Source organism: Neopsephotus bourkii, unplaced genomic scaffold (genome assembly GCF_033783945.1).
Source record: "Neopsephotus bourkii isolate Nb327-2 ecotype Australia unplaced genomic scaffold, CSIRO-AGI_Nbou_v1 NB_690, whole genome shotgun sequence".
Taxonomy (NCBI): Eukaryota; Metazoa; Chordata; class Aves; order Psittaciformes; family Psittacidae; genus Neopsephotus; species Neopsephotus bourkii.
Window position 1 is genome coordinate 3,003,112 of NW_026901189.1, and position 12,611 is coordinate 3,015,722.

Consider the following 12,611-nt stretch of genomic DNA (forward strand, 5'->3'; position numbering starts at 1 on the left):
TGGATCTTACAAACAAATATAATTGTGAAAAGTTGTTGGTAGAATTTAGAAAATGGTGGAAAACCTGTAGGAAATTTACTTTGTGAGGGGGATATATATATATATGGAACAGGACAAAAAAAGACTGGGAAAAATGGGGAAAACCTAGAGAAATAAATCAGCGATTCAGTAACTGGACTAATGGAACTAACATACCAAATGGTTGGCCCACTCCAGATGGACATGATTGGATCTGTGGTAAAATAGCCTTTGCATTTTTACCTCAAAACTGGACAGGATCATGTATATTAGGAACCATCAGACCAGTTTCTTTTTATTACCTATAAGCTGAGGGGAACGCTTGGGAGTCCAGTTATATACAGAAACAGGTGAACTAAGGAGAAAACGATACAGAACTACAAATAGGTAATTGGAAAGACAATGAGTGGCCACCTGAACGAATAATTTCTTATTATGATCCGGCAACGTGGGCTGAAGATGGTTCCTGGGGATACAGGACTCCTATATATATGCTGAATAGGTTTATAAGATTACAAGCGGTAGTAGAAATAATAGTAAATAAAACAGGAGATGCATTAGGACTAGTTGCAAAGCAAAATACTAAAATGAGAACTGCAATATACCAGAATCGTTTGGCTTTGGATTATTTGCTAGCTCAAGAAGGAGGGGTCTGTGGAAAATTCAATCTCAGTAATTGCTGTTTAGAAATAGATGATGAGGGAAAAGCCATAAGTGAACTTGTGGGAGAAATGAAAAAGGTAGCCCATGTTCCAGTATCAACCTGGAATGGAATCAATTTAGGAGGATTGGGATCTTGGGGACAATTTTTAAATGGGGACTAGATCATTAAAATTGGTATAGTGATATTAGGAATATTTGGAGGACTATTAATTATTCCACGTATAATCCCATGTTTCACCAGATTGATACATACAGTTATACAAAACATGCAGTTAACCATCATGCCATTGGAACCAGAAAATAAGGGAGGAACCCACTCGTTAATGATATTAAAAACAAAGATGACTCCATTATTATCTGCTGCTCAAAAGGCAGTTATTAAATTGGAGGCCAAGACACGAATCAATTAGTTGCACAAAAACAAAGGGGGGAATTGTGAGGTATGTAGGAATGATTCGTGTCAGAAACTTAGGAGTCCTTGTCATCATTGCACTTCGGGAGGAATCGAAATCATGTGTAGAATGTATACGAATGATCAGATTAAGATGGGAGTTCCTGTAAATACAATGATGAAAAGAAAAGAAGGAACAAAGGAATAATCCTTCTTAATCAAAGTCTTTGTTACTTTAAGGGGTACTTTTTTTAACTACTTGAATGTCTCAAATGCTTTGCTAACTACAGAGGGTGTTTTGTTTAACTGCTTGAATACCTTAAGGGGGCTAGGTAATCAAGGGATACATTCTGTTACGGGATGAGGTGAACCTTGTGTATTCAATATGTAACTATATAAGAAATGGAATTGAGGGGGCTAAAATAGTGGTTAAGCTTGTGACAGACATTCCATGTTAATGTATTGCTAAGGAATTCAATGACTTTTTAAGAAGTTTCATCACCCAAAGATAAGATCCCAGCAACAGGAGGAGAACAATGAAAAGGAACCATGTCGGTATTTGGGTGAAGGAGACGACAGGATTGGCTGAAACCCAAGGCTGAGGAGTGTAAGAGACTGTACCCCAGAAATCTCAGTGTGCATCTTGGGTGGAGTGGAGACTCCCCGGCGCACCCAGCGCTGCTTGCTTATCGCCTCTCGATATTAATCAATTGTAATGAAAAATTAATTAAATCAGATCATGGCCAAGACGGAATTTTTATAACAAAATTGGTGACCCCGACGTGATCTCTGTTTGGCCGCCTGGGACTATAGCTTTTACGAGGAGGCGCCCCACAATTTGTGGCTCGGGCAGGGCTGCGTCCTCCCAAGTAAAAACAACAGTGCTGTAAGGGAGGATCATTCCCTCCTGTCTACACTGGAGAGGGTTTGGGGAGAAGTGAAGGGATCTTTGGAGCAGCAGAAACGTTAATGGGATGGATGGAGCATGGGGAAGAGAAACATGTAGAGGGAAAGGAAAACGGATGTCCAGCTTGCCTGAGAAACTGACTGCAGCACTGACAGGACCATCTTTTGGTGGCTGACACCTTCAATAGCTGTTGCTGTTTCAAAGAGATCGGGAGGATTGGTTGGGCTATGCCAGATGAGGCATTGGCCTGGTTGTGGTGTGTAAAGGAAGAAAAATACATGAAATACCATTTTTACTGCTGTCAAATTTGAGTATGTGTTGCTACTCCTTTTCCCACATGTATTTTTATTAACATTTTAAAGTACGGCCTAGTTCACATTGACACAAGCCTTTTTAAAAGTACTTTAACTGAAGCAGGAGCAGAGCACGCACACGATGCCCACCACTGGCCTACATTTAGAGAGGGGCAAGGCCCGAACCGCTGCGGGATGGAAATAGATAACCCCAACCACTAGCATGCGCTTCAGGGCGAAGCTGCCGGGGCCGGTACCCCCTGCTCCGCAGTGCTGCCGCTTTAAGGGCGGGCGGGAGCTCGGCCCTTCTCGGCCCGGCCCCGCGCAGCGGGAGGAGCGGAGCGGAGCGGCGGTGGCCGGCAGCAGGTAGGTGTGGGCCGGGCGCTCTCCGGCCCGTGTCGCGGTCCCGCCCCGCCGGGGAGTGTCGCGGCCGGGACAGCGGCGGCTGTAGCGGTGCGGTCGGGCCTGCACGGGTTGGGGCGGCGCAGGCCGTGGCCTCGGTGCCAGTTCTCTTGCGCTTGCGGGGCTGGCGGCCGCTTGGCAGGGGCTGCCCGGCCCGGGTGACAAGCTGGGGACGTCTGAGTGGAAGCGGTGATGCCGCGGCGCTGGGTGATGGCGCGGTGTTGGCCTCCCTCGGTTAGGTCTGGCTGATTCCGATGGGAAGCGTGGGCCGGGGTGGTTACGGTGTGAAAGGCACTCAAAGCTTAAACTGTACAGGATTTTGGGTGGTTGGCTTGGTTACGGTTTGATAGTGGTGTTTTTGGGGGGGTGGGGGGGTGTTGTGTTTAGTTGATTGTGTGATTTGTTGTGTTTTTGTTGTTTTGTGGTTTTGTTTGTTTGTTTGTTTGTTTTTATCGGTGTTCTACTCACCCACTCGTTTTATTCCCAGTAAGATGGGAAGGCCAGGACTGTCAAATGAAAGAATATCTGTTCTGACACCTTCCTACACTGAATACCTAAACTCAGGTTGGCATTTTGAGGGCAGCTCTTAGCAGGTATTTTTCTACCCCTATTGGAAAGGGTAGATTTAGATTAGACAGTGGGAAGAAATTCTTCACTGTGAGGGTGGTGAGGCACTGGCACAGGTTGCCCAGAGAAGCTGTGGCAAATGGGTTAGAACTAGATGAGCTTTGAAGTCCCTTCCAACCCAAACCATCCTGTACTTACGTAAACTCAATTGGAAAGAGTAACCATTGTGACAGGCGATGTAATGTGCTACTGAATCAGAGCCCTGCTACTTTGTAGTAATTCATGGGGAGGGGGGGGGGGAACCAGTACACAGCATTAGCTGGTAAGATTTGTATCTGTGATTTCAGTTAAGTTCATGCTTCGCTCAAGCAAGTGAGGATTATATAGCCTTGCCTACAAGAAGAAAGGCAGTAATTAATTATGTTTGTAAGTTACATGGACTGTGGAATGGCATTCTCCGATGTGGAAAACCTCAAAGTGTTCAGACACATGTATTTATTTGTAATAAAAATATAAAGCTTTTAGCCAATGACTTAAGCAAAGACTTAACTGGACTATCAGCCTAAATAGCAAAGTGTAACAGGAAGGACGGTCATGGCTTAACATTCCAATAAGCAATCAAACTAACCCAGTACCTGAAGCAGAGGCCAGTGCACACAAAAATGCCAATAAAATACATATTTTACTACAGACAAAAAATGAAACAGTGAAACATGAAGTGTTAAGACTTTATTTTATTAGCATATTTTTCCTGTTATCCCTTTGACTCATTATTTTTTAAGGACAACCTTCATAGCTCTAGATGGTGAAGCTGGCCACAGTTCTTCTGTTGTGAAAAACGGGCAGGGGCAGGCTGAAGTTGATTTTCTTGGTGCATGATTCTGCTTTTTCATGAAAACCATTGCAGAAGAGAGAGAAAAAACAACCACAAACCACCAAGTGCAGTTTCTCCCGTGTCTCTGTACCTATGGTCTTGCTCCTGTGGAAGTGCAGGCCTCAAACATTTCTCTGGTCATCAGTTTAGGGGGAGGTTCAAAAACTGTGCCCTGGAGCAAGTAAGTCCAGTGACTGAAATTAGAGAGCAAGATGAGGAAGGAAAAAGATCCATAAATGCTGAAGGATGGGTGAAGAAGGAGGTGTGAGCAGCAAGGCAGAAAACCAGCTGCTCTCTCTTCAGGCCACCCCTTGGGAGGAACAATCGCAGGATCAGCATAAGAAAGAATCAGGGTGGTGGTGGATAATAAGGTGCTGAGAGATTCTTCTTTATCTGCTGCTCAGCCAAGAGCTGCAGCTCTTCACACTCCATTCTCCTGATTCTTAGATTAGTCTAAACTCTGACATACCAATCCTCCATTCTCCTTTTTTTCCACTGCTTGTGACCTTAAAACTGGCCTTGAGTGGTGTCAGGGGCCCTTTCAGTGAGCGTTCATACAGTCTGACTGTCTCACCTTCTAAAAACTTCATTTTTAAAAACATGTTGGACTCAGCTTCTCTCTCTTCAGACAGCTTGGAGCATGTTTCTATAGTTCCCCACAGTGAGTGGGCTACATTAAGTTCTCCTTTCTTCTACAGCTGAGAGCATCCACATGTGACTATTGCTCCGTAAGACTAACGGAGCCTTTAAAATACAGACTGAAAAGCAAAGTCAGGAGCATTCTGATTAAGATCAGTTCTTGGGGTGCTCTTTTTATTTATTTATTTTCACTTTTCATTTTGGAGCTGGCAGCCTGCCAAATCTGAGAAAGAGGAAAATCTGTTGAGGAAAGCTTTTAATTGCTTGCCTTTGAAAAGATGCTGTCATTTGAAAGACTTGTCATCCTCATAATACTTGTAATTAACAGTGTCTCTCAGTCAACCTACTGATAACCTTTGCTATGTCCATAGGTCCTGCAATGCCAGAGCCCTGCTGCAGAATCTTCAGTATAAGAACCTTAAATGGGGTAGGTTGCTGTGTGCAGAGAAATGTTAAAAGGCCACAAATTTAATTTTTAGCTCTGTCTGCTATCCTGCTAGCTGGTTGTTTCTCACTGGATATGTTCATAGCACACTCCTGAATGGGTGTCTTGTTACCTTCTTCCTTAAATGCCCTTCTTTCAGATTCCAAAGGCTGAGAAGGGGCAAGGCACGCATTCATGGTCATACCAGAGCACATGCACCTCCTTCCTTAAACCCTGGTGGTGCACAGCCTTGAAGTTACTGAGGAAACACCACTGACCTTGTTCTCCTTTTAGGAAGTCATCTCGCTATGAAAAACAACATCCTGTGAGTTTGTTTCAAGCTTTCTGCCTCATCATCTGCTTCAGATAAGCTGTGCTCTTAGCAATCGTGGGGAGACATGGCCTTCCGCAGCTGGAAGTGGCTCCTCCTCTTGGGCAGGCAGGACACCTTTGCCAAGGCTTGGAGGAGCAGGAGGGGAGGAGGCCCTTCTCTGCGCTGGAAGCGCTGCAGCCATTGGAGCGCCGGCAAGTCTCTGGACCCCGAGGTTAGAGCGTTTTTGGAGGAGAACACTGAAGTCACCAGCAGTGGGCACCTCACACCAGAAATACGTCTGCGCCTCCTCACACCTCGCTGCAGGTTCTGGAAGGAAAAACCTGACCTGTGGCCTTACGGGGACCCGTTCTGGGCAATTTACTGGCCAGGAGGCCAAGCCCTCTCCAGGTAACCAGCAGGCATCACTGAAGTTCTAAGTCCAGTTTGCTGTGGGCCAGGATGTCAAACCTAGCTGTGTTTGTAGTGATTTCCAGTGATGTGTATTTGCCCTGCATGAGAGTGCATTATCCATACTCCTCTGCTTATATAGGAAAGGCTCAGCCTTTGCTGGTTGGCAGTGAAAGTTCAGCACCTGTTGTATATAGAACAATTTAGAGCTCTTGGGTTGAAATCTGTTCTCTTCAGTGGCTATGCATGTGTTGACAACAGGGCTGAATTTGGGTCTATGGAGGGCTGTGCAACCAAAACCTAGTGAGCTGTTTATCACTCATTGTCACTCTGAACAAGAGGATTGCTGTTTTGTCATAACGTGGGTTTGGTTATTTTAATTATTTTTTTTTCTTTTATGGTATGGTCTGTCGAGAAAAGTAAGTTTATGCTGATGCACTTGGAGTGTTGGTTAGCCTGTATCATCCTCCTCATGTAGGATTTCAGCAGCCTTATTGTAGCTGTCTCTTAGTCACATCTGAAGCCACACTTTGGTTTTGGCCGCTTACTGTCAAAATGTCTTTAATATTCCTGATTTCCAACAACTAGTTAGAGTTCTTTTATTCTGTAAAATCAGATCTTTCACTTTGATCAGCAGCAAAACCTTATAATTGCTACAGCAAAGAAGCTGTCAGACATCCCCCAAATAGATGAAAGAGAAGGATCTGAATTGGGCTTTATTGTTTTTCTGTCAGAAAGCATGAGAAGCATGTATTTTTGACCAGGAGAAAGAGGAGTCTTACAGGTAAGTTGTGACTTGATTAGTCTGCCATGTAGATGAACCTGAGTGCTCCTAAATATTGCATGATTAAGTTAGGTAAGGTAGTATTTACATTTTGTCATTGTATGATCCACATGCTCAGACATTTGGGTAGCAATAATAACTATCTGACATTTCATTGTGTTTAAGCACTTGTTTGATGTACTGGAGATGTCAGACATTATCTGCATAATCTGAAAAAGTAAAAAGAAAAAGGGAGCCTGAAAACATGCTGCTTCCCTAACTGTGCTGGTTTCATGGTTGGCATTTCCATAGCATCAGGACTCTCCCATTTCAAGCTATTCCTCTTGGTGAAACCCAAGGCATCTTGTTAACCCAGCACAGCAGACAGCAGTTCCCAACAGCAGCATAACGCCCTGTGTGGGTGCCATGGGAGAACGTAATTTTCCTTAAAAACTGAGACAGTTTCACTTACTAGATTTATAACTACATACTCAAAAGCACCAAACTCTGCATACCTAAACTGGTAGGATTTCTTGTGATGACACACAGGACAAGAGGCATAGGATGTCAGGCCATCCTCATGTCTCTTGATTTATTCTGATCTGGGTGTTCTGTATCTTCACTCCTGGTCTTGACCTTCCTGCTGTTGTCTCTTAATGGCTTGAAGTGTTTAGTACGAGGGTGGGTTGTCTTTCGTTCTCCCAAGCTGGGCTCCTAGGAATCTGCATACAGATGTGTTGGGCTCTAGCCATTAGGTGCCGTTAACACTTGACAATCTTACTAGGCCTCATTCTGCTATTCCTGCTGGTGCTTCTAGGTCCTGGCCTTTCCATCCATCCGTTTGCCATTTACACCCATCTTAACATTTCCATTACAGTTCTCTGCATTTCAACCCACAGCAAAACTTGTGCTTACCCATAGCCCTGTGCAAAGAGTCAGCTATAATCCTCCATCTTGGAACACAACACAGACGTAGAATCCTTTCTGTTTCTACTTTAAAAGAAGTTATGGAAATTGGTAGTGAATTTATGGCAATTTGCAGTAACTTGTCACCTGGGGCTCTTGTCCCCTTCACTTAAGGCCTTCCCATTTGCAGAAGATTGAATTTCGAGGCAGTTGTTTAAGTTGTGAGCCTTCGGTAATGGCTAGATGATCTGTAGTGTTCAGCAGTAACTGCTGCTTGCTTTCTGTCAGTTCTCCATTTCCAGCCCAGAGGATTTTGCTTGTGGATTCCTCTTGGCAGGTGTCCGCAACTGGGTGAAGATACCCTTTCTGCTCACTACTGCTTAAATCTCATTTGCTTACTCCTAACTCAGGAGCAACATTAAGCAGACTACAAGTATTTGTATCTGTGTCTGCCTGGCTCAGGAAAAGTAAGAGGAGACATTGTTCTTCCAGGCAGTTGCATGAGCAGTATTTTAGGGCAGTGGGTAGGCCTTGTCTTTTGATGGGTACAATATTCAACTGTGAATATATCCTCATGCTTCTTCAGTCAGATTGCTTTTAATTTCTACAGATCCTTCTTTTCCGGAGTCTGGTGCCAAGCATTTTAGTCACCTTGCAGTTTGTGTCCGTGTATCAGATAAGCTCACCTGTCAGAGAAGGAGCTGATTGAAATAAAATGTTTCTTACTTGGATCAATTTTAATTTGTTGTTGTTGTTGTTGTGTTGGTTGGGTTTTGGTTGGGTTTGTTTGGTTGTTTTTTGGTTGGGTTTTGTTTTTTTTGGGGGTGGGTTGGAAGACAAATAGGGGAGAAAGACGATGGGTTTTCATTTTTATATCAGTAGCAACAAAGAAGGAGCCATGTATCAGTTGCACATGTGGAGTCATGTTCTTAAGATACTACGCTTCATTACATGTGTGACAAGAACTCTGATGCAGTGTAATGCAAAACAGAAATCTGCATAATCCCATTCATTGCTTGAATGCTGTTTTTTCTTTTCAGGTATATTTTAGATAATCCACGTGTTGTTAAAGGACGATCGGTTTTGGATCTTGGAAGTGGATGTGGAGCAACAGCAATAGCTGCTGTGATGAGCGGTGCATCGCAAGTCCTTGCTAATGACATTGACCCTAGTAAGGCCTTTTTTCTTTTCATCTCTGTGTAAAGATATTTATTAATTTTTAAAGCACATTTAACACAAATGTTTCTTTGCTCCACTGGGGAGAAATTCATGTTCCAAAGAGAGTTCTAAGAATGCTAAAAAGATGGATGGATTTTGCCAGTATGGGAAGCTGGGTTATACCCACCTCTCTTGTACTGGGTATATCTCCCTAACTCTGTAGAATGAACAAACAGGAAAGTTCCTATGGAGTGTTGCCTGTACACCATCACAGCTGGGTTGGAGGAGAATTCCAAGCACAGGTGACAAGTTAGCTTCTCTGTAGGACCATAGCAATTTCCTGCCCTTCCATGTTTTAGGACCTAGATTTTGTCTTTCCCCTTCACCCCCCATTTAGTTTTCCCATGATTGACTATGAATTCAGTTTATTCATGATTTAGTTACACATTGGTTAGGGAGGAAGTATATACATAAAGTGTCCTGCCTTAATGACCTGGGTTCAGCAGTTGGGATATTCTGGTTCAATTCTGTGATTGGTTTCCATTGGTATCCATTCCAGGAATATTCTTTCCTACCTCATGGTGCAGTGAGGGTAGAATTCTATCACTTATGCTAGATAATGAAAACTGTGGAAGTTCCTAGATAGGATAAACAAAAATATTAAAGAGATGAGTGATGTGTCAAGGAAATTTGTATGGGGCATGAGTGGCAGAATGCAAAAACGTAACTTTCGTTTTGTCTTTTCTTTAGTTGCAGGAATAGCAATGATCTTGAACTGTGAACTGAACCACTTGAATCCCTTCCCCATCACCATTAAGAACATCATTAACTCAGAGGCTGGCAACTGGGACCTCATTGTTCTAGGAGATATGTTTTACGATGAACAGCTTGCTGATGGTCTGCATCACTGGCTGAGGAAATGCATCAGGATACAGCAAACTGAAGTGCTGATTGGTGACCCTGGCAGGCATCAGTTTTTAAGCCACCGTATTCACAGTCAGTTGCACAAAGTCATAGAATATTCACTTCCCGAGTATACTAGACAAGAGAACAATGGATTAACATCAAGTATTGTTTGGAGCTATCAGCCCTCAGATAGCTTGGAAAGCTGCTGAAGCTGGCTTTCTAATGAATTCTGTCTCACTTGGTTGGCTTTTTTATTTTTGTAAGTGTGTAAATTGAAAATGGGAATTCAACATGAAGCACAATGTTGATGCAAAGTAGATTACTGTACCTTCTCTGTATTGATTTTGGTCGTACTCACTGAGGCTTTTGCTCCATCTGAGGTAAAAACTACATGCAAACTGTCTTCAAAGGGGCCTGCTGAAGGATAAATCCAAAGACAAGTAACATGGAAGAGTTTGCATGCTTGATGTTTTTCATATATATTCATGTTTTGCTTTTTGACACTATTGTGAAACGCACTGGACATCCAGCATATTGCTGTGGGGGAAAAGGTGGTGCCTGAAGTACTACTGCACTGCTTTCAGAGACTGCTGCAGCTTAATTACAATGAAAATTATTGCTGTCCTTCATAAAATTCTCCACTAAAGTATTAGCTCATACTGTGCTCAAAGTGCCTTGCTCTTCTTTTAAGGTATCTCTTCTGAATGTCAAAGTAATTTATTGACTCTTTCCCCCCTTCCCCTCTATAATAAAACGTTTTCTCTTCATTTAAGCTGCTGGAGTGATTATTCAGGAGTTGTACACAAATCTAAATTACACTTCTTGAACTATAGCTAGAGTTGAAGTTTTTACTAAGTGGGAAGTGACTAAATAATAATGGCTATAGGGTAACTTTATCCTTTAGAGTAGGTCAAATGATCTACATTCTCTAACTTTGCAGGGGTAAAAAAAAGGCAATCTCTCACCATGGGAAACTGGTGAGGGTAAAGAAATCTTTCCTTCCGTGACATTTTTGAACAGAAAGTAATTAAATAAAAACAGGAACTAAAAAGTCAGGTAGAATTATTTTTCTCTTCTCTGGAGGAGATACTGAACAAGGAGCCTAAGAATCGTTCTTAGGTCCATCTGTCAAGGAAGAACCCTCTGCAGGGTTAAAACACAGGCCGGAGGTTGTGACTGAAGCCATCTGAAGAAGAACCAACATTTCAGGAAGTTCTGCAGCAACTGTCCCCTTTAGCATTTAATTACTGGACAAGCAGTGATGAGTAACTAGTAACTGCGGAGTTGAACACAGTGCACCTACACCTATCCAAATATCAGGTGATATGGTAGAAGCTTATAAAAATGAAAAAGCAGGTGGTGCTCTCTCAAAAAACTATGGTGTTCATGAAGTAGGAGGTTTAGGAACACATTCACAATGCACATGGTTACAAAATATAACTTAAAGTTTTCATAACTATCCAAACAGGAGGTTTGCAAACTTTAATCTTCAGTAAGTATTCTGCAGTGCTCACCCAACAACATACAACAGTAACAATATCCAAACAATATGGAAACACGTGCAGACCGTTCTTCTCCCACTTCACCCAATGCTTGTAAACACTTGTTGAAAATGATTGTGATTTAACTTGAATCAACAAATATTCAGTAGTTATGCTAATAATACACACATAAGCATACAGACTCATGCTCTGACACTGAAGGATTTAACATGACTTATGTTAAACTTTCAAGCCTAAAAATACAATGGTAATTCATTGCAGTGTTGTACAGATTTTTAAGCACAGATGAGAATCTACCACTAAGTTACACATTCAGTAGAGGCGACAGGAGAAGATGTAAACCTACATGCATGCTTAAGGACACAGTGTAAGCTGCATTTGCCTTCAACCTGACAAATCCAAACTTACGTTAACAAGGGGAAAAAGAACCACTCGGGCAGTGAGGTTAGCAGTTGCACTGTCCCACAGATAGAATTTGTTCTGTAAGTGTCCTTTGCTGTTAAAGACTTTGGTGCTCTTACACCTTTAGCTGCTTTATGTCAACTCCATTTAGAATCTTCTTTCTGGTTGTAGCACTTGAGATGAAAGTCTGTCAATAGTCACCACGCTGTGTTGTAGTTACACGTCTTACAATAATAGTCTGAGGGAACTAGGCTTCTTCAGCTTGGAAAAGCAAAGGCTTCAAGGGATCTACAAGCAGCCTGACCATACCTATGGAGGAGGTTGGCAGGATGACAGCCAGGCTCTTCCAGTGAGAAGGGTTGTAAACTGAAGCAAAAGAGGGTCGAAACAGGATAGAAGGGAAAATCTTCCCACCATTAATATAGTCAAGCCATGGAACAAATTCCCTCAGTTTGTGAAGGTTCTGTCATCTTCAGTTTTTCGGGACTGGGCTGGATAAAGCCGTAATGAAGCAGGTTTGAGTTCTGAGGTGGCAGGAAGTTAGACTAGAAAACTTCTGAGGCCCCGTCCCACCTGAGTTAGCTCACAATTTTACTTTTTTTTGCAGTTGCTTTCTTGAAGCCAGGGCTGGCAGCATGGTCATTATGCTTTACTTGTTTGTCACAACTACTGAGAGTGTCATTGCTGCTGCCTAATCAGCTAGATGGATCAATATGAAAAACTGTACAAAACAAATTTATTGCCAACTCATGTCCAGGACTTCAAAGAAATGATGGGCCCTGACTGATAACAGGGATTCCACAGGGCAATCCTATAAGCTACTCTTTAGCCAAGAAAGGGAATAAAATGTGGTAGATTACGTTCTTAGGCCTCAATCTGGTCCAAGGAGTCACTGCAATTACAGCTTTCAGATGCAAGTTGCTAATGTAGCAAAACCAACTTCTCCTGTTTGCAGGAATGGTTTGTACTAATGCCACTGTACCTATAAGTATCATAGGAATGTACTCATCACGGGGCTGAGACATGGCACTGCATGCAGCAGAAGCCAGGCATTTAGGCACTGGAGTTTGAAAAT

The 12,611-nt window shown here is 42.8% G+C and overlaps 1 protein-coding gene across 3 annotated transcripts; it reads left to right on the forward strand.

Moving 5' to 3' along the window:
• The first annotated feature begins 4,568 nt into the window (after nucleotides 1-4,568).
• Nucleotides 4,569-10,404, forward strand: ETFBKMT (electron transfer flavoprotein subunit beta lysine methyltransferase). 3 transcript variants are annotated; one of them, XM_061353754.1, is made up of 4 exons: nucleotides 4,569-5,181; nucleotides 5,545-5,899; nucleotides 8,609-8,739; nucleotides 9,477-10,404. In XM_061353754.1, the coding sequence occupies exons 2-4, from the start codon at nucleotides 5,577-5,579 to the stop codon at nucleotides 9,839-9,841; spliced, it is 819 nt and encodes a 272-aa protein (XP_061209738.1). In that variant the 5' UTR covers nucleotides 4,569-5,181; nucleotides 5,545-5,576; the 3' UTR covers nucleotides 9,842-10,404. The 3 variants fall into 3 exon arrangements, with proteins under 3 accessions (XP_061209738.1, XP_061209739.1, XP_061209737.1); XM_061353755.1 differs by lacking the exon at nucleotides 4,569-5,181 and adding an exon at nucleotides 5,188-5,503 and having other exon boundaries at nucleotides 5,618-5,899; XM_061353753.1 differs by lacking the exon at nucleotides 4,569-5,181 and having other exon boundaries at nucleotides 5,188-5,899.
• Nucleotides 10,405-12,611: the final 2,207 nt, after the last annotated feature.